Genomic DNA, 23,952 nt, shown 5'->3' with positions numbered 1-23,952 from the left:
TGTGGGATAGGAGAAAAGGAGAAACTTGCCCCTTTAGTTTCTAAAGTGCGAATTTTAACATAATGGGTAATCTCTCTCTCTCTCTCTCTCTCTCTCTCTCTCTCTCTCTCTCTCTCTCTCTCTCACACACACACACACACACACACACACACACACAGCACCAAGGACTTTTGGTTTTGTTTGGGATCTTGAGTCTTTATTCTTTTCTCTTTCCCTCCCTGGTGAGCAGGAAGAGGTTATATCATTAGGCAAGGGCATGTCTAAGGATCAAGGCAATAACTCTCTTCAGTCCTCCTTCTGCAGTTTCAAAAGAGTGGAGTTGCTGAGATTAGGGTGTGTGCAGCATCTTAGGTGGTCCTGTCTCCTTAATCTTGATGAGTCTCTGGTCCCTTTTATCTTACCTCAGGTGGTTCTGTTGCTGCTTCTCCTTTGATTAGCAATTGTTCTACCCTTCAGGCTTCTCTAGGGCTTCCCTGGTGGCTCAGAGGTCAAAGCGTCTGCCTGCAATGCGGGAGACCTAGGTTTGATCCCTGGGTCGGGAAGATCCCCTGGAGAAGGAAATGGCAACCCACTCCAGTATTCTTGCCTGGAGAATCCCATGGACGGAGGAGCCTGGTGGGCTACAGTCCACAGAGTCGCAAAAGAGCCAGACACGACTGAGCAAGCAACTTAACTTTAGGCTTCTCTGGTGGCCCAGATGGTAAAGAATCTGCCTGCAATGCAGAAGACCCAGGTTTCATCCTTGGGTCTGGAAGATTCCTTGCAGAAAAGAATCTGCCTGCAATGCAGAAGACCCAGGTTTCATCCCTGGGTCTGGAAGATTCCTTGCAGAAGAGTATGGCAACTCACTCCAGCATTCTTGCCTGGGCAATCACATGGACACAGGAGCCTGGCAGACTACAGTCCACAGGGTCACAAAGAGTCAGACGTGATTGAGTGACTTTCACTTCTTCCACCCTTTGGAACTTAAAGACGGCCATAGAGGCTGGAGTCATGCCTACAAGGATTGGCAGACAAAAAGGCCTCCATGCCCAGGAGTCCCATAGGGCCCTGCTCAGCATCACCAGGTCAGGAAGATCCCCTGGAGAAGGAAATGGCAACCCATTCCAGTATTCTTGCCTGGGGAAATCCCATGGACAGAGGAGCCTGGTAGGCTACAGTCCATGGGGTCGCAAAGAGTCGGACACGACTGACCAACTTCAATTCACTTCACTTCACTTTGTATTATCAGTGATATGTATTTAGACTTTGAAGTGGAAGCTGTGTGACTGAGATTGGGACTTGAATCCATGGTCTTTTAGTTGAAATCACTCATCTGGTTTCAGAACATAACGAAGCTCAGTCTTATTTCAGAAAGAGTTCAGTGAGAGACAAAGAGGTAGGTAAAAAGTGGATTTACCTAGAGAGAAGTACATTCGACAGGTGTGCACCAGTGGGCCATATCAGAAAGAGTGGCTCCGAAACACAGCATGGTTAGTTTTTTATGGGCTGGGTAATTTCACAGGCAAATGAGTGGGAGGATTATTCCACTATTTGGGGGAAAAGCATTCACTGCTCAGCCCCGTGGGACTCTTTGCAGCCCCATGGACTGTAACCTGCTAGGCTCCTCAGTCCATGGATTTTCCCAGGCAATACTGGAGTGGGTTGCCATTTCCTTCTCCAGGGGATCTTCCAGACCCAGGGATTGAACCCAGGTCTTCTGCATTGCTGGCAGACTAATCTTTACCATTTGAGCCACCAAGGAAGCCCATTTGTGGGAAGGAGCAGGGATTTCCCAGAATTGGGCCAACACCCACTGTTGGTCTTTGATGGATTTAGCAAGCTGATTTGTTACCATTGAGTTAGCCACCATCTTGGACCTACTGGGTTCTAATCAGTTTCTGGCACAAGTCCTCCAGCTATGGCATTCTTTTAAAGTTTGTGGCCTGCCTCCTCCTGCCCCCATTTGAAGTTTAACTGCTAAAGTTGGAATTTCTAGCTCCACCTTTATTAGAATCCCGAATATGTTTCTTCTTTTCTGTGCTTCACTTTAAAATGCTAACAGTAGCAACTTCTATCTCAAAGTCACTGTGATAACCAAATGAAATAGTGTGTATGTTCTGCCAACTAGTTTCTGGATTCAGTTCAGTTCAGTCACTCAGTCCTTTCCAACTCTTTGCGACCCCCATGGACTGAGCACACCAGGCTTCCCTGTCTTTCACCAACTCCTAGAGCTTGCTCAAATTCATGTCCATCAACTCTGTCACTGTTTCTGGATTACCAAGCATTTAAATGGTATCTGGTCCCATCACTCTGTGGCAAATAGATGGGGAAACAGTGGCAGACTTTATTTTGGGGGGCTCCAAAATCACTGCAGATGGTGACTGCAGCCCATGAAATTAAAACACACTTGCTCCTTGGAAGAAAAGCTATGACAAATCTAGACAGCATATTAAAAAGCAGAGACATTACTTTGCCAACAGTCAAAGATATGGTTTTTTCCAGTTGCCATATATAGATGTGAGAGTTGGACTATAAAGAAAGCTGAATACCAAGGCATTGATGATTTTGAATTGTGGTATTGGAGAAGACTCTTGAGAGTCCCTTGGACTGCAAGGAGACCCAACCAGTCCATCCTAAAGGAAATTAGTCCTGAATATTTATTGGAAGGGCTGATGTTGAAGCTGAAACTCCAACACTTTGGCCACCTGATACGAAGAACTGACCCATCTGAAAAGACCCTGATGCTGAGAAAGATTGAAGGCGGGAGGAGAAGGGGACAACAGAGGATGAGATGGTTGGATGGTATCACTGACTCAATGGACATGAGTTTGAGTAAACTATGGGAGTTGGTGATGGACAGGGAGGCCTGGCATGCTGCAGTCCATGGGGTCCCAAAGAGTCAGACACGGCTGAGCGACTGAACTGAACTGAAGCATTTAAAGAAAGTTGTTGACATGTGCCCTCCACCCTCAAACTAGGTTTGGTAACCTCTCATTACAAAGATTTTAGGAATCATCTAGGCACTCTCCTAAAGCCTGAAATTAACTTGATAAACCTAATACACCAAAGGAGTTCACGGTTAGGCACTCCTCAAATAAAAGGAAACTTCCTCCATTTCTTCATAAACCTCCACAATAATCTGAGTGCACGCCACACTCGCCAGTAAGCTGGCCCTGCTCCACCTGGGAACGAGAAGAAGGTTAACTCCGTACCCTGGCCCTCCAACCAGCCTTGAGTTGCTTTTGATGCTCGGCCGTCATCCAGAATGGAGATAATACAGATGACTGCTAATCCAGCCGGCAAGAGCCTCCACCCGAGACGAAGATGGGCAAAAGTCGCACATCGTCAGCGAAACAGACTGTGTAGGGACAACACAAACGCAGTGGGTTCCAATCTGTTCCCCCCAACTATGACCGAGCCTGCGGCAATCTAGCAAAGGCCAGGCGGCTGAGCGGCATCACGTATAACGCGCATTTTCCCACGTCTCGTCCCCGCCCCCTCCTGGCCCGCCGCTGCCTAAACGCAGGCGCAGATTCGCTTCCGGGTTCCGCTCCTCACTACCCACAATGCTCTGCAGCACCAACCTGTCGCAAAGGCCGCATTCCGGCGGCGCGTGAGCGAGTAGCTTTACGTGCGGTGCGGCGGCAACGGCGGCGCGCGTCTTCCTCCTCTTCCTACCGCGGGGCCAGAGTCCCTGAGGGAGTCCAGCTGCGCTTAAGTCTGGCCGGCGCGACCTGTCTCCGCAATGCCCCCCAAGAAACAGGCTCAGGCCGGGGGCAGCAAAAAGGCGGAGCAGAAAAAGAAGGAGAAGATTATCGAAGTGAGTACCTAGTCCCCTCCCCCACTCACGCCGCGAGTTCTCAGGAAAGCAGTCTCCCGGTTCCCCGCTCCCAGACTACTCCTGTTCGCATCTTCCGGGCCCACGTGCCCCTTGCTTTGGCTCTGTGTGCCCACAGCCCCTTCTCCAGCCTCCTGCTGACGCTCGCTGCTTCTCATCGCTATAGTGACGCCGCGGGCGCCCCCGCACTCAGCCTTTGCTTCTCCGCCCCACACAGCCGCCTTCACGGACTCCCGTGCGAAACGACCCCCACCCCCACCCCAGTGCCCTCACAGGGTTGTGTCCTCTAGTCACCGAAGTTGAAGACGTTTCTAGGCTTGTGTTAAAAAAGAAAAATACGCTGAACTGTCTGGGACCACACTCTTTCTGGAAGGTCGACTTATTACGAGCCTTTGTGTTTCGTGTTTCTTTACCCATCACCTAGGAGTAGTGGTTACTTCTTTCAAGCCAACAGATTACTTCTTCGTGACATTTTTCGATCCACCTCTAAACTGTTTCAGGTCACATGAAGAGAGGAGATTTCTTTCATAGCGTATCACACCGTATTGTACATGACGCTTGTCACATAGGTTCTGGATTAAATTAAATCGAAAGACATTTTAAGGGAGATGAGGTTTCTTGTCACTAGTTGTGTTGTATCTGAATTTGTTATATATTTATGTAAATTCATTTAGTTCACTGATTCTATTGCCTTTTAATGGCAGAGCGACGCTATTGACGTTTTTAAATGTTTTATATTTGTAGTCCAACGACTGTATCAGTGAATTTCCTTAAGAGAGTGAACCGTGTTTGAGATAACAAACGTATCGTATGGACTTCTCTGGTGACTCAGTGGTAAAGAACCCGCCTGCCAATGCAGAAGACGCGGATTCAATCCCTGCCTCGGGAAGATTCCCTGGAGAAGGAAATGGCAACCCACTCCAGTATTCTTGCCTGGGAAATCCCATGGGCAAAGGGCTGGAGGGCTACAGTCCACGGGGTCGCAAGAGTCCGACGTGACTCAGCTACTAAACAAGGTATTCCTTCCCCGAATTCCTGCTAGTAATCACTCTCATAATAAACAGTTCCTCGTGTGCGTTAGAAATAGTTGGAAAAGCCATGACCATTTTCCTACATGAGATATATCTGAATAATTAATGGAGATTCGGTTCTGGAATAACTAACTTTTCATTAGGAACACGAAAAACATGTTGGGTGTTTTGAAATGAGATATTTATTTGTAAATGATTATTTTAATATTCAGTATTTATAGCCTTGAAAAATAATAGCAGTGAAAGTCCTCAGGGTTTCATTGGATAAACCTAATCAGAACTTGTGTTTGTCAAAATTTCACAAAATTTTTAGTGTGTTGATTGGATTTAATTAACATGCTTTTTTAGAATTCTAGTAGCTTTGGCCAGTTCCAGCTCTGAAGCAGAACATATATTCTTACCACCAATTTGTGCTATTTAAGAACTGTCTTGAAGTAGCATAGCTAGCGATTTGAAAACAATCATTGTCACCTTCACATCTGTGTCTGCTGTACCTTTTTGAACAATCTGGATTCTGGACACTTGGTAAATCTCTGGGGATGGTTACCTGATGGCATTTGGTGCTATGTAAACCAAGGGCATTTTAGGGATGGCATTTCACTTGTTGGCTTCCTTTGCTGAGGTTGAATTAAGACACTCAACCATAATGCAAAGTAAAACTCACATATAGACATGGAATTAAATATTACATGACAGTTTAAATATACTTTATGCATTATGGAGTTTTATCTGTGTACAGTCTTTATTTTTAAATAAATATTTAATTTTGTTTTAAGCAGTTGTATTTGAAAATTACAGTATTCCCGTAACCAAAAATAATAGCTATGGATTTATTCATCTTGTAACAAGGTTATTTTTAAGGTAAAGAGAAGAGGACTTTAGTTTCATTAATGAAGACCTCACCAAAGAAAAATGGAAAATAGACAGCTGTATTCTTCAGCCAAAAATATTAGAATAGTGGAATTAAGCCTTTCTGCCCACATTTAATATATGATGAGTGATTTTTTTTTTAATAGTAAATTTTTTTTAAATGGTAGTATGCTGCTTATATTTTTACTACCACCAGAGAGGAACCACAGTATTGTAAATTGTAGGTTTAAGTTTTATCATTTTTTTTGCGAAACTAGATTTGTAGAGAATACTATGTTATTCAGCCTGGTTAGGGAACAGTACATTCCATTTCATCCAGAAAAGCACTTTTTCATTTTTTTGTACAATTTGCATAATTTGAATACTGTTAATAGAAAGGCTTTTTATTACCAAAGCCTTTAAAAGTTAAGATGAAGTTATATATATATTTTTTTAATTCTACACATTTTAAATTTAATTTTTATATACAACTTCTAAAGGTTAACTTTCCATTGACAGTTATTACAAAATATTGACTATATTCCCCATGTTGTACTTGAGCTTCTCTCACACAATATTTTGTACGTCACACTCCTCCACCCCTATATTGTCCCCCCATAACTGCTAGTCTGCTTTTTTTATAATCTTTTTTTGTTTTGTACTTTTAGAGTCCACATATAAGTGATTTGTCTTTCTCTGTCTTATTTCACTTAGTATAATATTCTTCAGGTCCACCCATGTTGCTACAAATGGTAACAGTTTATTCTTTTTTATGGCTGAGGTGTATTCCACAGTATATGTACCACACCTTCCTTATCTGTTCATCTGCGATGGACATGTAGGTTGCTTCCACACCTTGGCAATTGTAAACAATGCTGCTATGAACACTGGTTTGCATGTATCTTTTCAAATTAGTGATTTGGTTTGGTTTTTTCTAGGTGTATACCCAGGAGAGGAATTGCTGAGTCATATAATGTTTTTAGTGACAGTAAAGTATACTTTGCAACAAACTTACAGTGAACATGTGGCAGTTGAAATCTGGTTCATACTGATAATTGATTTTTATTACCATAATTTTTGTGGAAAAGGTATTGTCTATATTTGACATGTGAAAGGTTAATAACATTTCAGAGTCTGGTTAATTTTGGAAAGTTTATAGGCATATGACCAGAAATTTCTAAATTCACCAAAATTGATAGTTAAGTAGAACATATACTTTTAAGCAGCGCTTTTGAAGGAATTTTAAAATAAATGGTTGCGCTACCCACCTGTCCCCTCTTCTAAACCTCTGTTGCTTCCACTGCCGCTGTCTTAGACACGCACTGTAGAATAGCAGCATACATAGGTTTTGAGAACTTTAAGAAGTAAAAAGAGGCATGAGAGGCAGCATAATTTAATGAAAGAAGCACCATCTCGAGGCCAAATAGATCTGGGTTTGAGTCCCATATTTTGCATTAAAATTTCAAACTAGTTTAGACAAGTTACCTGACCTATCTAAACCACAATTTCTCATTAGCAAAATAGAGCTAATTCCTATCATTCCAGAACTGTGGGTTAAATGAGATGACATGTAAAGTACCTGACATATGTTCAATTAATAACAGCTGTTGTTAATTTATTACTATTAAGAACTAGTTAGGGAAATTAATCAGACTGACCTGCACTGTTTATACAGTGCTTTCTGTCACTTAAAATAATTTATAGTGCCTGCATTTTTTTTCCTTCCCTGTTTAAACTCCCCAAAATTTCATGAATTCATTTGCATTTATAAGTATTTGCTTCCCTGGTGGCTCAGACAGTAAAGAATTGGCTTGCAGTGCAGGAGACCTGGGTTTGATCCCTGGGTTGGGAAGATCCCCTGAAGAAGGGAGTGGCTACCCACTCCAGTATTCTGGCCTGAAGAATTCCATGGACAGAGGACCCTGGTTGGCTAACAGTCCCTGGGATCACAAAGAGTCAGACAGGACTGAGTGACTTTCGCTTTCTTTATGCAATGAGTATATCAGAAGGGGTTATGGTTCTGTTAAGCATTCATACAGTTGTTTCAAACGGTGTATACTATTTGCTTTCTTTGGCTAAAATTTAATAAACAAATCAGCTTTGGGAAATGGAAGGTTTGTTAATGGAAAGGGGGAGATAATCTGGGTTAGGGGAGGCAAATAAAGGATGTCCAGCTAAGGCCTTGTAGCAGCAAAGAAGTAGTAATTGAGACTTAGAGGGACAGGATCCAGGTGTGTAAAGGATGGAGAAAGAAGTGTTTCTTGTTGCCAGTGAAAAACTTCAGCTAATGACATCTGTTTATTACTTGAAGCTGGATTAACCAGAAGCAAAATATCCATTGCATAGATGGACAAAAAAAATATACTAAGAGTGCATGTGGGGATGAAACTGAGGTAGAACAGTGCTGGCCTTTGTTCACACTGGTGAACAAAAGGAGGACTCCAGTTATCTTTGAGCACTCTTTATTATTGACCTGCCCTCACACCCTCTTCCTTTTTTCAAATATCTGAATTTAAGATGTAGAGGCTGGTCTGTAAAAGAAGTAGGATTACTTAAGGGTAAGAAGAAGAGGGAGAAAGTGTCAGTTTTGAGTCAGGTTTGGAGTTCACTAAATGTGAAGGCTTTTGCAGCCTCTGGGAGCCATCCTTTTAGAATTACTGCCAGATCTCTAAACTCCTTTGTATTTTATTTCCCATGCCTGAAACACACACTGTTCCTTCCTTATCACCTTACCTTTGGAACCTTATTAATCTAATGAGAACCACTATTTCCCTAGAGTTGAGTGTAACCTCTAGTCTTCCCATCTACTATCCCTCAACCCTTAAATCCAGGTTAATCTTGAGATAAGGGTCTCTCCTGTATTCAAGAAAGGAGAGGGAGGCTTTTAAGTATTCAGATTGCACACTGCCCTGTTTTCAAGAGGTACTGTTGGTGTATCAGGTCCACAGTGTAGTATTCAGAAAACTTTGTGTACCAACCGACCCTGTAACTTCCGACCCTGTAACTTAACTGGTTTCTCTGGGAAGTAGTTTTTCATGGAAAGAACAAGAACTTTGCTTAGACTCAAGTAATACCTGAACCAGACACAGATCTCAGTGTTTGGTGGAAAGAAAGGAAGAGAAGCAAGGCATCTACAAGTGAGAAATTTTACACAGCTCCTTTAATTTCCTCACTGAAGTAAGATTAACCTTTTTGCATTCGAAGAAAGACAGGTTAAATAACTTGCCGAAGGTTATTATTAAGGCAGCAAGTGGCAGAGTTAGAATTTTGGTTCCCGAGTCCTTCCTGTTAACCACTGTGCTCCACCTCCTTGTAATAAGTTTTGACTTGCACTGCAGTCCTGAGATGCTAGTAAGTTGTGACCCACTCTACAAATAAGAAAACTGGCAAAGAAGGTAATTTGTCCAGTTCTGTTTGGTACTGGAGCTTAGGCACTCTAACTCCAGAGCTTATACTCTTATAATCATTACACTATACAGCCTGCCCCTTATTGGCAGTGTTACTTCAAAAGAATGGAGTTTCAATGTTCACATTTACAGAATGAGATAATATGATCTTTAAGAGGATTCAATAAAGTTATATATTTGGAAGTTTATATTTAGTGAATGCTAGATGTAAATAAGTGTCCTTTATCTCTGGAAAAAACAATAATTTCCAAGTTCTAATTAGAGACTTTCAAAATACAACTCATTCATTATCTCTTTAGACTGGTTAATTATGTGCTAATGCAGTGTAATTAAACCTGGAAAACTGTTTTTCTTCTGGGATCTGGAGCCTGTACCCCTCTACAAGAAATACAAGAAAATACAGAAAGCATGAACTGAACCCCAGACAGGTTCTTCTCTGGCGAGGCATGTGTAGATGGTGTTGTACTTTCATGCTAGTAATACTTTAATCTGAGGTTTTCCCTCTCTTCATGAGACCTCATTTTTTTGTAACAGGAAAGTACTTTATGGCATTTCTCACCTGGTTGCTGTATGCAGTCGTCATCTCCGTCACTTTACCGTTAACCATTTTTTTCTTCTAACTGGATTGTGTGTTAAACTCTACAAAAACAAAGGAAGCCAACCATATTTTTTTAAAAATACAGAGAATATCAGTTTGTATATGCCACCTACTACCTTTTTTTATATGCATAGGCTGTAGGAAATTCATGTAGAATTTTGTAACATAATGCAATATTAAAGCATAGGCATTTAAGTAGGGAAACTGAAGTTTTGCTATATGGATGGATATAGATGAGATGAACAAAGAGCTGTTTCCCAATGAGAAATAATCTTTTAGAACTAAAATCCTTTTGAACTTTGTGATCTTGAGAGCATTGAAAGATATGTTTTATTAATTTTTTCCACTTCCAGTTTGTTCGCATATGTATGTAAGTATTCTTTACCTATAATAACTTTCTTCTCACTACCCTGTCCCTTCCCTTAGAAATAATATCTAGGATAAAGGCTTTAAAATAGCCACTTAATTTATTTCAGATTGAATGCCTCTCCAAAGATGTCAGGTGAATTTAAGACCTTTTTGCCTCTTTCTTCCTTTTGGAAACTCACTTATAAACAAGAGTATAAAAGAAATCCAAACTCTGACTTGAAATTAGGAGACATCTAAAATTTTGAACCTCAGCATACAAAAACTGATAGTGGATGGATGATGAATTGGTTAACTGATCTTGTAGAACAGAGCAGTTGGGCCTGAGTGCCCACCTAGGAGTGTGCCATTGAGAAGTAAGTGGATTTGCTCTGCAAAATTTTGCAGAAACTCAACCATGGCACGTACTAGGTAATGCAGAAGGCAAGTGATTGAAAATTGAGGGATTAAAGTACAGAAATAGCTGATAGTTTTTATTTATTACCCCTGCAAGAAAGAGGGTGGAGGTTATAAATCAGGAGGCCTCTCTGCTTCTGTAACTAGGCACAAATAATGTGGGAGGCATGGTTAAAATGTGAGCCTGGAAAAAGCCACTAAGGTGTCTGTGTAGTAAACTAAGAGACACCTTCTCCTACCTGCTCTCCTTTCCAGTCCTCTAGCCAGGCTTGTTGCTGTCCTGGCTGAAAGATCCTTCTCAAGAGAAAGAGAAAAGACAGGAAAAAAGACGTTCAGATACCAGTGTTTGGTGGTTTCCTGATAGGCTTTTCACCTTGGGGTGAAGCTCACTCAGTCTGGCCTCCTGTGTTACTTTCCTAGGGTTCTCATACAAATTACCACAAATTGGGTGACTTGAAAAAACAAATTTATTCTCTCACAGATACGGAGGCTAGAAATCTGAAATCTGGTACAGGCAGGACAGTGCTCCCTCTGAAGACTCCAGGGAAGAATCTCCCCTTGCCTTTTCCTAGTTTCTGGTGGCTTCCAGCTCTTTGGCATTCCTTGGCCTGGAAGCTGTATTACTGTAACCTCTCTGCCTCTTTCTGCACATTGCCTTCTCTAAACCTGTTTACCTTTTCCTTCACTTATAAAGATACTAGTCATTGGATATGTAATCCAGTGTGTCTTCGTCTTTATAGCTACAAAGACCTTTTTCCAAATAAAGTCACATTCTGAGGTCTGGTTAGACATGAATCTGGGGGGACACTCTTCATCCTACTATAGCGTAAGTAGTACAAGACTATCATTTAGTGCACATAATGCGCATTCCACAAGTGATAGCTGCTATTGTATTAATAGCTTTCCCAAAGTACTATTTGATAATATTCCAAATTTAAAGTGTTGCTTTTTAGTTAGGAATACTTCAATTTTAATATTTCCATTTTTAGCAACAGCTAGTAATGCATGCATTTTAAATTTGAGTTCTTTAATTGTTTAGAGAGGATAGTTCTGTTACCCAAGAAACCAATTCAGAACTTAATGTATCTGCTTATGCAGTATTCCCCAAAATGTGTTAGTAGTGAGTTCATAATCCCTCGTTTTTTGCTGAGAGAAATGCTTTCTGAGGTAAAGTAAGATTTAGAAGATTTAGGATGCCTGCCTACCCTCTGGGTAAAGGTTTTCAGATATCCTATGCTTAAGAATCAGAAACCCTGTTGAATAAGCATTTTCCTACTTACTTGAAAGTGAAGTCAGTCAGTCATGTCCGACTCTTTGCGGCCCCGTGAACTGTAGTCTACCAAGCTCCTCCGTCCATGGGATTCTCCAGGCAAGAATACTGGAGTGGGTTGCCATTTCCTTCTCCAGGGGTCTTCCTGCCCCAGGGATCGAACCCGGGTTTCCCACATTGGAGGCAGATACTTAACCTCTGAGCCACCAGTTGAACTAATTACCCTGCTGTAACAACTCTATATATCCTGTAATACTGATATTCTAAAACAATTCAGAAAAAGCATCATAGACTAACAAGTTTAATGATGATAGTTTTAAGTATGTATTGAATCCTAATGTATCGTTAATATAAATTGCTAACATATTTCAATACTGTTTCTCATTTAGGACAAAACTTTTGGTCTGAAGAATAAGAAAGGAGCAAAGCAACAGAAGTTTATCAAGGCTGTCACTCATCAAGTTAAATTTGGTCAACAGAATCCACGTCAGGTAAGTAACTTAAATTTCTGCATTTTCTTCATATGGATGTAATACAACATTGTTGCAGATAAAAATGTTTGGTGCTATAATTGTGTTTCAAAACAGAATCCTACTCTGTAAACTTACCTGCATCTTGTCTTGGTTACTCAGCAATCAATATCTTCTAAATATTCTTTGAAACCATTTTTATATAGCTCTAATTTATTCTAATGGCTGCATACTGTTCTGTGATGTGGATGTACTATATCCATCTTTTTACTCTATAAGTAATCACTTTGTTTCCAGCTTTCTGACTTTAAGAACAGTTCTACAAGAAATTCTGTTGTACTGGTGTTTTTACGTGCATTTGTGCTTTTTATTTATGTAGCATAAATTATCTGGTGACGAATTTCTAAATAAAGGGAAATGAACTTCTAATTTTAAGAAGTTTGGCTGATCATTCTTCATAGAGATTGTAATACTTCACATTTTCATTTGTAGTACATGAGTTATACGTACTAAAGCTCTTTTTAATGTTTTCCAATCTGATTAAGTGATACTTCATTTTTCTTTTCCTTATTCCTAGTGAGTTTGAAATTTTTCTTAAGCTTTTTGACTGTTGGAGTCTGTACTTCTTTGACTTTTCTATTCAAATCCTCTGCTTTTTTGGTTTTTTGTCTTTTCATTGGCAACTTGTTAGAGAGATATAGATAATTTGTGATGTTTCTGTTACATTTTGCTGTACAACAGTCCACATTATAGATAATTTGTGATGTTTCTGTTACATTTTGCTGTGCAACAGTTTTTAGTTTTTGTACTGTCAGATATGTCTAGCTTTTCTTTTAGATGGTCAATGAGGTCTACCCTGCCACTAGATTATGTGTTTATCCCAGATTTTTTTTCTGACTATTTACAGTCTATAATTTATCATATAAATTCATTTTGCATGATATTTCCTTTCAAATAAATAGCTAGCATCATTTATCGCACTGAATTGAAACATCCCTATTGATATATATTAAAGTCTCATATATATTCAGATCTATTTGTAGATTCTCTTTTCTGTCTTTCCCTAAACGAGTACCACATCGATTTTGATTATAGTAGCCTAGTAACATATTCTGTTAGCTGATAAGGCAAGTCCTTTCCTTTAAGATGTTACTCCTTTTCTGTTTTTCTTGGCTGTTCTTAGGCATTTATCTTTCTAGATGAATTTTGGAATTATTTTTATCAATTGGCAACTCATTCAAAAAACTTTGGACACATTTTTTTCAAATCTCTGTATTCTCATTTTTTTTTTAATGTAGATCTTTCGCTTTGAGTTTAGGATTTTATAGACACAGACATTTATTTTTAAAAGTATTTTTTTCACCACCATATCTCCTTTTCCTTAATTTGGAAACACTTTTTTTTTCCATCTGAAAATACCAGAATATGTATTCATAAGATAGTTAACTTCTATCACTGATTCTGTCTACAGATTAGTACTTCCAGCACTTTTCTTTCTCTTATACACGGTTTGACTCAAGAGCCAAAAGCTTGATCTTCTACATTGCTGACTTAGTAGCCTGGTCTAATAAAAATGTATGCTCAGGCTTTGGAGTATGCATCCCTCTATCTTATTTTTTTTAATGATCTTAAATTTGTCTGACTCTTTGCGACCCCATGGACTGTAGCCCACCAGGCTCCTCTGTCTATGGGATTCTCCAGGCAAGAATACTGGAGTGGGTTGCCATTTCCTTTTCCAGGTATTTAATGACACGGGTCTTCAATTTGTAGTACAGTGAAAGGTCAATTACCCTTGTAGGGTTTCTGTGATAGTTAAATGAGAAGATAATGTAAATCTTCTGGCATAATGTAAGGATTCATTTCAAACATGTTTCCTCTTCCTGTTTTTTTTCTTCCAGTGGGAAGTATATTGACTGGTAATTTAAAATGTCATCAACCTGAGAAAGCCATAAAATGTCTTGTGGACTTGAGAGTACTTTCAGTAATACATTTTTGATAGTCTCTTGGGTAACTGGCCTTTTATCTGTGAACTTGAGGTATCTTAACCACCACACTTAACACTGGAAATGAGCAGCAGTCTTACTGTTAGAACCAGGCAAAGACCCTTCCCCCTACCTCAACCCCCACCAAACCCTGTGCTGCAGAGGAGGACCCTACTTTATGTCTCTTCTAGACATGTTTCTCCCCACACCAGCTCAGGGCCTCAAAGTCCCTTACCCCAAGTCCATCTTAGTACTTTACTGCCTTGTGTGGCTGAAGTAGTCACAGAGAGGGTATGTGCTGGGAGTATGGGCAGAGTCTGGATCTAAACCACGTCCTCCTCTGCTCCTTCTGTCTCCCCGCATACATGTGGTGGGATGAAACTCAGGGTAGAAAGAGGAGCAGCCAGGGATTGATTCTTGCTTTACTGCCGTGCTCCATGTGGAACTCCATGAAACCTGAGTGTTTTAAATTTGAACCTTCTCTTCCATGTCACAAGGTATGTTTGTCAAGTAGGGGTACACAAACCATACTTTATTTAACAATAGTTTGATTTCTAACATAAATACTTGCAAAAATGGTTCTGGTCCCCACAAACGTCTGATACAAAGAATACTTTTATTAAAAATAAAGTGACTTAAATTTTTATTTTTAGAAAACTTTTTCTCATTGTTCTGTTTTAACACATCTGACCACATCATCAAAGCCAGGATTTTGAATGTCTTTAACCCTATTATAATACTCGGCCAGTTCTTTCCTAAAATTTCCTTTCCCTTTAATACTTTTTTGTCCTGGATTTCTACTTATTTCTTTGATGTTTCTTTATTCCTTTAACAGACTTTTTAGGTTCTTTTGGCTTGTTTAATATTGATACTATTCAGGGTACTGTTCTCTGCTCTTACACTTTTTTATGGTGCCCGGGCATAATCTCATACACACCCAAAGTTTATTATCTGTAAGCAGCTATTTCTAAAATCTTTATCTCAAAGCACACTTCTTTCCAGGAATCAAGATCTATGTCCAGTGTCCTTCTAAATAATTCCACCTTTCTGCCCTGTCAGCATCTCATACCAAGTATGTCTAAAACTGAGCTCATCTCCACCTCCTGCCATGAAACCTGTTCCTCCTGTATTCCCAGTCTTGTTTAGCATCACTAACCATACAAATGATAATCCTAGACTCCTCCCTTTTCCTGATACTTCATGTCCAGTCAGTCACTTAGTCCTAACAGTTTTACCTCCTTAACAGCTTTCTTCCACCTTTTCTCCATCCTTGATACTAATGCCTGTTTTAAGCGCCTATGCTTTCTTGGCTACAGCAATTGCATTAGCCTCCTAATTTTCCTTGCCTTCATTCATGGACTCCTTTCAGTCCACTCTTCATAAAGTTGTTATTATGATCTTTATGAAATGCAGTCTGATTGTGTCACTGGCTTACTTTAAACTCTTCAATCTCACCCTGTCCACCTGTTGATACAGTCAACATTTTTCATTGATGTCTATCATACCTGATTCATCTTTGCATTGGTTGGAGCTTCTGTTTCTGCATTTCTTGCTTATTGAAAGAATTCATCCATAAAGTATTAGCTCAGTCTAATTTTCTTAGACGTATAAGCATTCTTTGTTTCCAGAGCACCGTGTATTATATTATAGTTGCTGACATGTCTGTCTTCCCACTAGATTCTGAGCTTCTTTAAATAAGCATCTTTGTCTTTTCATCTTTGTATTCCCTGTCATCTAACATAGGACCTGACATATAAATGTTTGGATGAAACCTCTAATCATATTAGGTATGTAAATTGTGTGCCTGGAGCTACGTTTTATGTCATGTTTGTTTTGTTTTGTTTGGTCTCCCACATTGACCTAGCCCAGTGTTTTTCCCAAGGGTACTTACAGGTATTTGGGTTGGTGCAATTCTTTATTTGTGTGGGACTGTGCATTTTAGGATGTTTATATCTCTGATCTTCAAAATGCACCTACTTATTTCTGGGAAGTAGGTTGTTACAAGAAGAAATTCCCAGGTGAGAACCATTTGCTAAAAATGCTGGGCATGTAGCATATGCTTAATAAATGCTATCGCTGTAAGCTTTTAAATACGCTCTTAACTCAGCATGGTACCATGTATAGGTTTTTTTATAAGAGTCACTTGCTCTACAGGATTTAGCAATTTCATTTACTAGTTTGACACATCATTTAATGTATGCTGGAAGGCCATTATAACATTGATATTAAGAAGTAAGAACTATATACATGTAAAATGTGATTGTCTTTGTTATGTCAGTGATATAGATATTACTGTGTAGTGAAAACAGTTTTATTATATTACATCAAATTTATGTATCATACCTGGTAATATTATAGGTAGCACAAAGTGAAGCTGAAAAGAAGTTGAAGAAAGATGACAAGAAGAAAGAATTGCAAGAGCTAAATGAGTTGTTCAAACCTGTAGTTGCTGCTCAAAAAATAAGTAAAGGTAAACTTTACATTTCAAAAGTGTTTTTACCAATGTAATTCATATTTGAAAACTGTTAAATGTTTTCGTCAGTTGTATATGCTGTGAAAGTAATACTCTGTCAAAATTATCTATGCTGATTCTTCTTATTCCTTTCTCATATGTGTATGGCTGTGTCATACAACTGTTAAATCCAGCCATTAGCCCCCCACCCCGCATAAGGGAAAACTTTTAAGGATTTTGGCACTCTACTAGTTGATTTATAATCTCTGATCTTTGGTAGTAGACAAAACAAACCTGTGGTTATAAAAACTGCAAATCCCAAACTCTTGGCACTGCAAGTACATTTATATTTATATTTTTCTTTTGCCTCTTACCTCATTGACTCCCAACTAGACAAGTAACTATAGAATAACATATGTGCTTACTTAGTTTCCTACCCCCTTGCTCTCTTTTTTGGGAATAAAGGAATCAAATACAGATATAATATGCTATAGAAAGAACCTCAAAGAAATGTCTTAATACTCACCTATGTGTGTGGTATATCCTTTCACACCAGTGAACAGAAAATAACAAATTAACCAAAAGTAATTATATCTTAGAAAGAAGCTGTACTTTGTTATCTGGCAGTTTTTAATGTAAATACCATGTGTTATTTGACTTAGGTGCAGATCCCAAATCCGTAGTATGTGCATTCTTCAAGCAAGGACAGTGTACTAAAGGAGATAAGTGTAAGTTCTCTCATGACTTGACTCTAGAGAGAAAATGTGAAAAGCGAAGCGTTTACATTGATGCAAGAGATGAAGAACTTGAAAAAGGTATTTTTTTTAAAGATATATTCTTAAAGTAAATTTATTTTGATTTGTTGTTACTAAAATATTTAGTAGCTTGAAGACCATTTCAGTCTTAGTAGGACTGTTTGTCCTGAAGAAGAGTTTGTTGTTATTGTAAAATCTGAATTTATCATATTATGGCCTTTGATTAAGTAAATGAAGATATTTAAAAACCAGTGGCTTGTTTTGTATTTGTCTTTCACACTTTGTTCTAGTACTACCTTCTCATTTGCCTGAATTACTTAGATTTGGTGAAAATCTCACAACAGTGTTTATTCTTTGGTGTTTTAAAGGAAATGTATTAGGTCATTAGTTTTATAATACGGCTTTCTTGTGTAAGCATATATGCAATGTATTTTGGGGACAGTAAACAAAATTAACAGTATTTAGTCTCCACATCTCTCTCTATTTAGATACTATGGATAATTGGGATGAGAAAAAGCTGGAAGAAGTTGTGAACAAGAAGCACGGTGAGGCGGAAAAGAAAAAACCAAAAACTCAAATAGTATGTCCTTTTCTTGAATTGAGTTGCTTTGGTATTTATCATTAGGGAGAGTTATGTGGCAAGATATTTCTGCAATTTTCTACTAGGTTATTATTTAAGTTACTGGATCTTTTCATAAAGATAAGGTGATCAGGCTTTGTGTTTGGAATATACAAGTGTCAGTTATACATAATTCTTGGTCAAAAGTTACTTGAAAATCATGTGACTAAAGTTCTTCAAATGCTATTTTCTGAGATGGTTTTACTTGCTTAAACATGGATGAGTACACGTTTCCACATAAGAATTCTTAACTTTTCGTACAAAACAAATCGAGGGAGAACTGTTAAACTACCCTAATTCATAACTTACTCTGTTTTAATGGTAGAGAGACATTTACTTATAAAGGTAAAAATACTATTACATATGAATTGCAGAATGAGTTTTTGGTACATAATGGTTTTAGTATTATTCCAGGAAATATACTTTTACAAATCAGAGCCTTATTTCTCAGATGCTGCATTCATGTCCACATACTCATTCTGTAGTATATTTACAAGTGAAAAACCTTGCTGTGTTAGAAAAATTCAGAATATTGTTTTTACTTATCTCTTGTAGCCTTTTAGGAAAAGAATATTGCTTATTAGTTAATTTTTCCTTCTTATATGTGACTGTAATTTCAGATAATTGAAATATGTTTGTATCTTTACTGCATGTGGTTAGTTTTTAGAAACGATCAAACCAAAACAAAGTTACTGGTTTTATTTTCTTGTAACTATTTTTAATTTCTCATATTTAAAAACCAGTCTTTGGATCCCATCTACAAAGACTAAATGGCAGCAAATCCTTTTGTATAATTCAGTTTAGAGCATTGTCAAAAATAAGTATTTTATACAAATCCTCTCTAAAGGAAAGTTACCATTGTATTAAGTATTTTAAGATTAATGTATATTTACATTTCTGTACACAAGGTATTCTGTACCTGAGTGGTTAGCTTAAAAAAGATGTGAATTGAATGTACCTGTTCCATATATACCTAAGCATTTACCTTGGAAACGGACCACCCTGAGCCACTACTTGTGTATTAATAATACTGTCTCTCTAGGTGTGCAAGCATTTCCTTGAAGCTATTGAAAACAACAAATACGGCTGGTTTTGGGTATGTCCTGGAGGGGGTGATATTTGCATGTATCGTCATGCACTTCCTCCTGGATTTGTCTTGAAAAAGGATAAAAAGAAAGAAGAGAAAGAAGATGAAATTTCATTAGAAGATCTAATTGAAAGAGAGGTAACTGGTATCTTTTTCCTACCGTAAAACTCTATAGCAGTACTGTGAAATTCTAATATTTACCACTTGGGGGCAACAATAGCATGTTGTTATGAAAGGGAAAAAATAATACGAATTTTTCTCAAAGCTTCCTTACTTTTTATTTGATTACTCTCACATGTCGAAAATGTAAACCTAGCCATAATCATGATATTTTAGGATTGTGAAACAGTTTTTTTAAGTGCTAGCCACTGGCTTATCAAATAAATTGTTTTCATAAGATTCATATACTGGTACATCAATTCATGAAAATGCTTAGTGTTCAGATTGAAGTTTTAGATGTTTTCCTTGATGTCTTTATTTTTTCACCATTTTACCTCGTTATTTATTGGTTATTTTAACATGTGAAAGGAGACAACTCCACTACAGCTTTTCAAGTATGTTTCACCACTCTTGGACTCAAGGACTCGATAACTTTAGGGGGAGAAAATTAACTTTTTTATCTTTGCAGCGTTCTGCCCTAGGTCCAAATGTTACCAAAATCACTCTAGAATCTTTTCTTGCATGGAAGAAAAGAAAAAGACAAGAAAAGATTGATAAACTTGAGCAAGATATAGAAAGAAGGAAAGCAGACTTCAAAGCTGGGAAAGCATTAGTGGTATGTCCCAAAATCCTAAATAGGTTTTCTATTCTTTCATTTTATAATTTCTGTATTATGGAAGATTTTATCTCTATTTAATTATGTGTATGTCTAAAGTCAATGACCAGCAGAGATTTCCCTGGCAGTCCAGCAGTGAAGACTCCACACTTCACTGCCAGGGGCATGGGTTCAATCCCTGATGGAGGAACTAAAATCCCACATGCTGTGTGGGACCGCCAAAAAAATAAAGGCTTTTGAAAAATAAAACCAGTGACTAAGAAATATTTGAAGATTGTCCTGAGTTGATTCATGTGTGTATTTGAATAGATCAGTGGTCGTGAGGTGTTTGAATTTCGTCCTGAACTGGTTGATGATGATGATGAGGAAGCAGATGATACCCGTTACACCCAGGGAACAGGTGGTGATGAGGTAAGAACCACGCTTTGGCACTTCATCTTCTCATGTGGATTGAGAGAAACAATAGAGAGTGACAACAGACCACTATAGTTAAGAGTACTAACTTGGAGGCCTTGGTTCAAATCCCTACTCTGCCCTGGGAAATTAGCTACACCCTAGGCCTCCATTCTCATCCATAATACTGCCATAATGATAATCCCTTCGGTCACAAAGTGCTTCTGAGAATTAAGTGAGTTAGTGAGTTCATATTTGTTTATACTTTATACAGCTTGGGACAGTGCCTAATACAGTGTTAAGTGCTTGAGTGTATTAGCTGTGAAATGTTTTACTCTCCCTCTCAAAAAAAGGATTTTGTTTAATACTTTATAGTAAAAAAAATCATGAGACAGACACTAAAAAGTACAGAGAAGGGAGCAGAAGACAGCAGCAAAATTATTGGTGATAGGTAAAGTTAATATTATTAATATTAATATTTTAACTTAACTATTGTTTAATAAAATAGCAAATAGCTTTTGATTTTTCATATGATTATCATAAAATTCTGACTTCTACCTTTGAGTTAAAAGATTAAAATATATTGTGTATGTAAAACTGTGATGTCAGGAAGAAGCATCAAGTATGATATTTCTATTCCTTTCTCAAAAAGTGTATAAAAGAAGTAAATTTTGGCAGTAGTCGTTTGTTTTCATTAGGCACTATTTAATTTTCTGTCATTAAGATAAATATCAGAGGTAAAGGGCAAGTAATTTATGAAAACTATTAGTAACACTCCTTTTCTATGTGTTTTTAAAGGTTGATGATTCAGTGAGTGTAAATGACATAGATTTAAGCCTGTACATCCCAAGAGATGTAGATGAGACAGGTATTACTGTAGCCAGTCTTGAAAGATTCAGCACATATACTTCAGAAAAGGATGGTAAGTATGCTAATTTTCGTGTAATTCTACAAACTAAGAAACTGTCTAAAGGAGGTTAGACCAGTCTTGGCAAACTTAGATGGCTCAGGTACCAGACCAGTAACATAAGTATATGATTTGGCTGAATATAAAGCTGGTAAATAGTGGAGGCTGTGGAAATGGGTGGCTGGTTGGATATTGAAGCCGTTAACTGAAACTTGAAGGGAATGAAAATGAGTTTGGACATTTAGCTAATGAGTTCAGTTTGGGAGCACACGAATATGAGATATTTTGGTTATCAAAAGTGGCGTTGTCTAGGATACTGTATAGACATTCCCAGGAGGAAAAGGTTTGAAAGTCATCTGCATTCATAGCTAACAGTGAATGATTTCACCCAAACACAATACATAGGATGAGAATGTTCTGGAACAGACTGCTGAAAACATTAATGTTTTAGAGTAGTAGAAAGGAAAAAGCTTGGGAAAGTTACTGAGAAGAACAGAATTTCAGGAAGATTAAGTCAGATGAGAATTAGAAATAATTATGACTAGGGAAAGAATTGTAAGAATAGAGTACACAGTTTTCATTGGGGCTACAGTGGTGTGAGGAATGGGGAGAAAAAGTGAATATAAATCACTCACTTTTAAGAACTTTTAGAGGGAGACATGGTCATGAGGGAAGAGTCTTTTAGAATATAGGAAATCTAAATATTATCTGTTGGCCAGAGAAAAAGGATCTGAAAAAGACAGAAAAATTGAAGATGAAACAGTAGATGTAGAATCAAAATCTGGAACTGTTAAGTAGTTAACTTCAATTAAGAACAAGAATGGAAGGGAGGCTGACTTACGTATATTTGGAAATAAAAGATTGCTAATACAATTTATATCTAATTGTGTCTTGAGTGAGAATTAAGTTTGGCACAGTTGCTGTGAAAGAAAAGGGTAGACAAAAGTTGACGGGAAAAAAAAGCTAAACCTTATTTTTACACTGAAGGAATAAGTAATAACTGGAAAAACTGGCCTGCCCTCCTGAGATTTGAGAATGCTGTCAGACTATTATCTTAATGCCAATTGCAAACTAATTTGCTCCTTTTAGAAGTAGGGCTTTGGTGGTAATAGGCACAATAGCAAGTACCTCAGAGGTTTTAATTCCTAAGAATTTGTCATCAGAGATGTATGAAATAACTTTAAGCTATTGAAAATTCTCTTCTGTTCATTATTGGTGTCATTGAACAAGAAAGGGAAGCATTTTTGTTTTGTCAGTCATAAGAAGTAGCTGCACAGCCCCAGGGTTTTTTTTTCCCACAATTTGATGACAAATGTTCCTGTATTTATACCACTACAACTCGTGTGACTTAACTACTATTTGTAAAACCAGAAACTCAGTAGCTGCTTGGATCATGAACATTTTCTAGATCACATGATCATTTATCAAAATACATGGAAGTTGACTTCAAAAACCTAATTGTTGGGTCATGTAAAGAATACAGAGTTGTATAAGATAACTCTTGCCCTCAGGTGTATGAACCATTGAACAATCAGCTGTCTTCAGTGAAAGACATATTTTATAGTAGGTTTAGAAAAATGATATAGATAAGCTCAAAAAAAGAAAAATCAGTTCTTATTAGAGTAATCTTAAGGAAGGCTTTCATGGAAAAAGGAAAAGAAGTATATCAGTCTGTAACTATTCCTGATGGACTAGTGTTTTCTTTTTCTAGGCCTTATTGATTTTAATTTTTATTTTTAGAAAACAAATTAAGTGAAGCTTCCGGAGGTAGGGCTGAAAATGGTGAGAGAAGTGATTTGGAAGAGGACAATGAAGGGGAAGGACAGGAAAATGGAGCCATCGATGCGGTTCCTGTTGATGAAAATCTGTTTACTGGGGAAGATTTGGATGAACTAGAAGAAGAATTAAACACACTTGATTTAGCAGAATGACACCAAACAAGTCAATGAAAAAATTGAGCCAACTCAGCAAGAGTTGAAATTGACTATATTAATTTTTTTCCACCTAAAACTCTTCAACAGGATGTTTGTTTCTCATGCTGATTCTGGAGAGCTTAGTTCCTCCAAAAAAGGAATATTCTCCCTACGTCTTGTTTTCTGACTTTGACTACATCTCATAGTAAGTTCAGAGTAGTTCATGATAAATTAAAGATAAATGGTCATTGCAGGAAATGATTGATTGTAATTGTCCACGCAAATAGGAAGTGTAAACTACTTTTCCAGCTTTTGATTTTCATTGGGCATGTGTTGTTACAAGGACAGCATAAATTTAAATTACCCTTCATTTAATGCAGTTTTTAATGAGTGATTCTATTTCCTTTGTATTTATATGTTTAAAAGACTGCCTAAGATATGAGCCTGTACTTCATCAAGGAAACTGCATATGCAGATTCAGTATTGTATATCTTTGGACAATTAGATGGACATTTAAAATGAAACTTCATTAATCTGACAGATCAACTGCAATGCCCTGTGTTAAACTGTTTGAAACTACTCCCTTTTCTTTTTTGCCAATAAAGTTGTAAATAAACAGTGATACAATAAATTCCAAATACAGACCTTTTTTTTTTTAATGTTTTTCTATGAAAGTCTTCTGACTATTTCTAGCTTAAGAATTTTTACTAAATATCTATTAGAATTAACTATCACAAAAGACACACTTAAAGGATTCTCTTAATACCGATTACAGGACTGAGTGCTGATAGCACTACTGTGAGTTTAGTGACACAAATACTTAGCCTCAAAAAGAGACTATAGATGGTGTTATATTAAAGGG

At 37.8% G+C, this 23,952-nt stretch overlaps 1 protein-coding gene across 1 annotated transcript; it reads left to right on the top strand.

The window, feature by feature from the left end:
• The first annotated feature begins 3,676 nt into the window (after positions 1-3,676).
• On the top strand, positions 3,677-23,709 carry ZC3H15 (zinc finger CCCH-type containing 15). The gene is made up of 10 exons (XM_052663874.1): positions 3,677-3,802; positions 12,127-12,228; positions 16,548-16,659; positions 17,304-17,456; positions 17,885-17,976; positions 19,058-19,240; positions 19,731-19,877; positions 20,187-20,288; positions 21,069-21,192; positions 22,918-23,709. The coding sequence occupies exons 1-10, from the start codon at positions 3,728-3,730 to the stop codon at positions 23,106-23,108; spliced, it is 1,281 nt and encodes a 426-aa protein (XP_052519834.1). The 5' UTR covers positions 3,677-3,727; the 3' UTR covers positions 23,109-23,709.
• The last annotated feature ends 243 nt before the right edge of the window (positions 23,710-23,952 follow it).

Source organism: Budorcas taxicolor, chromosome 2, assembly GCF_023091745.1.
Source record: "Budorcas taxicolor isolate Tak-1 chromosome 2, Takin1.1, whole genome shotgun sequence".
NCBI lineage: Eukaryota > Metazoa > Chordata > Mammalia > Artiodactyla > Bovidae > Budorcas > Budorcas taxicolor.
This window is presented reverse-complemented; position numbering and strand designations above follow the sequence as displayed.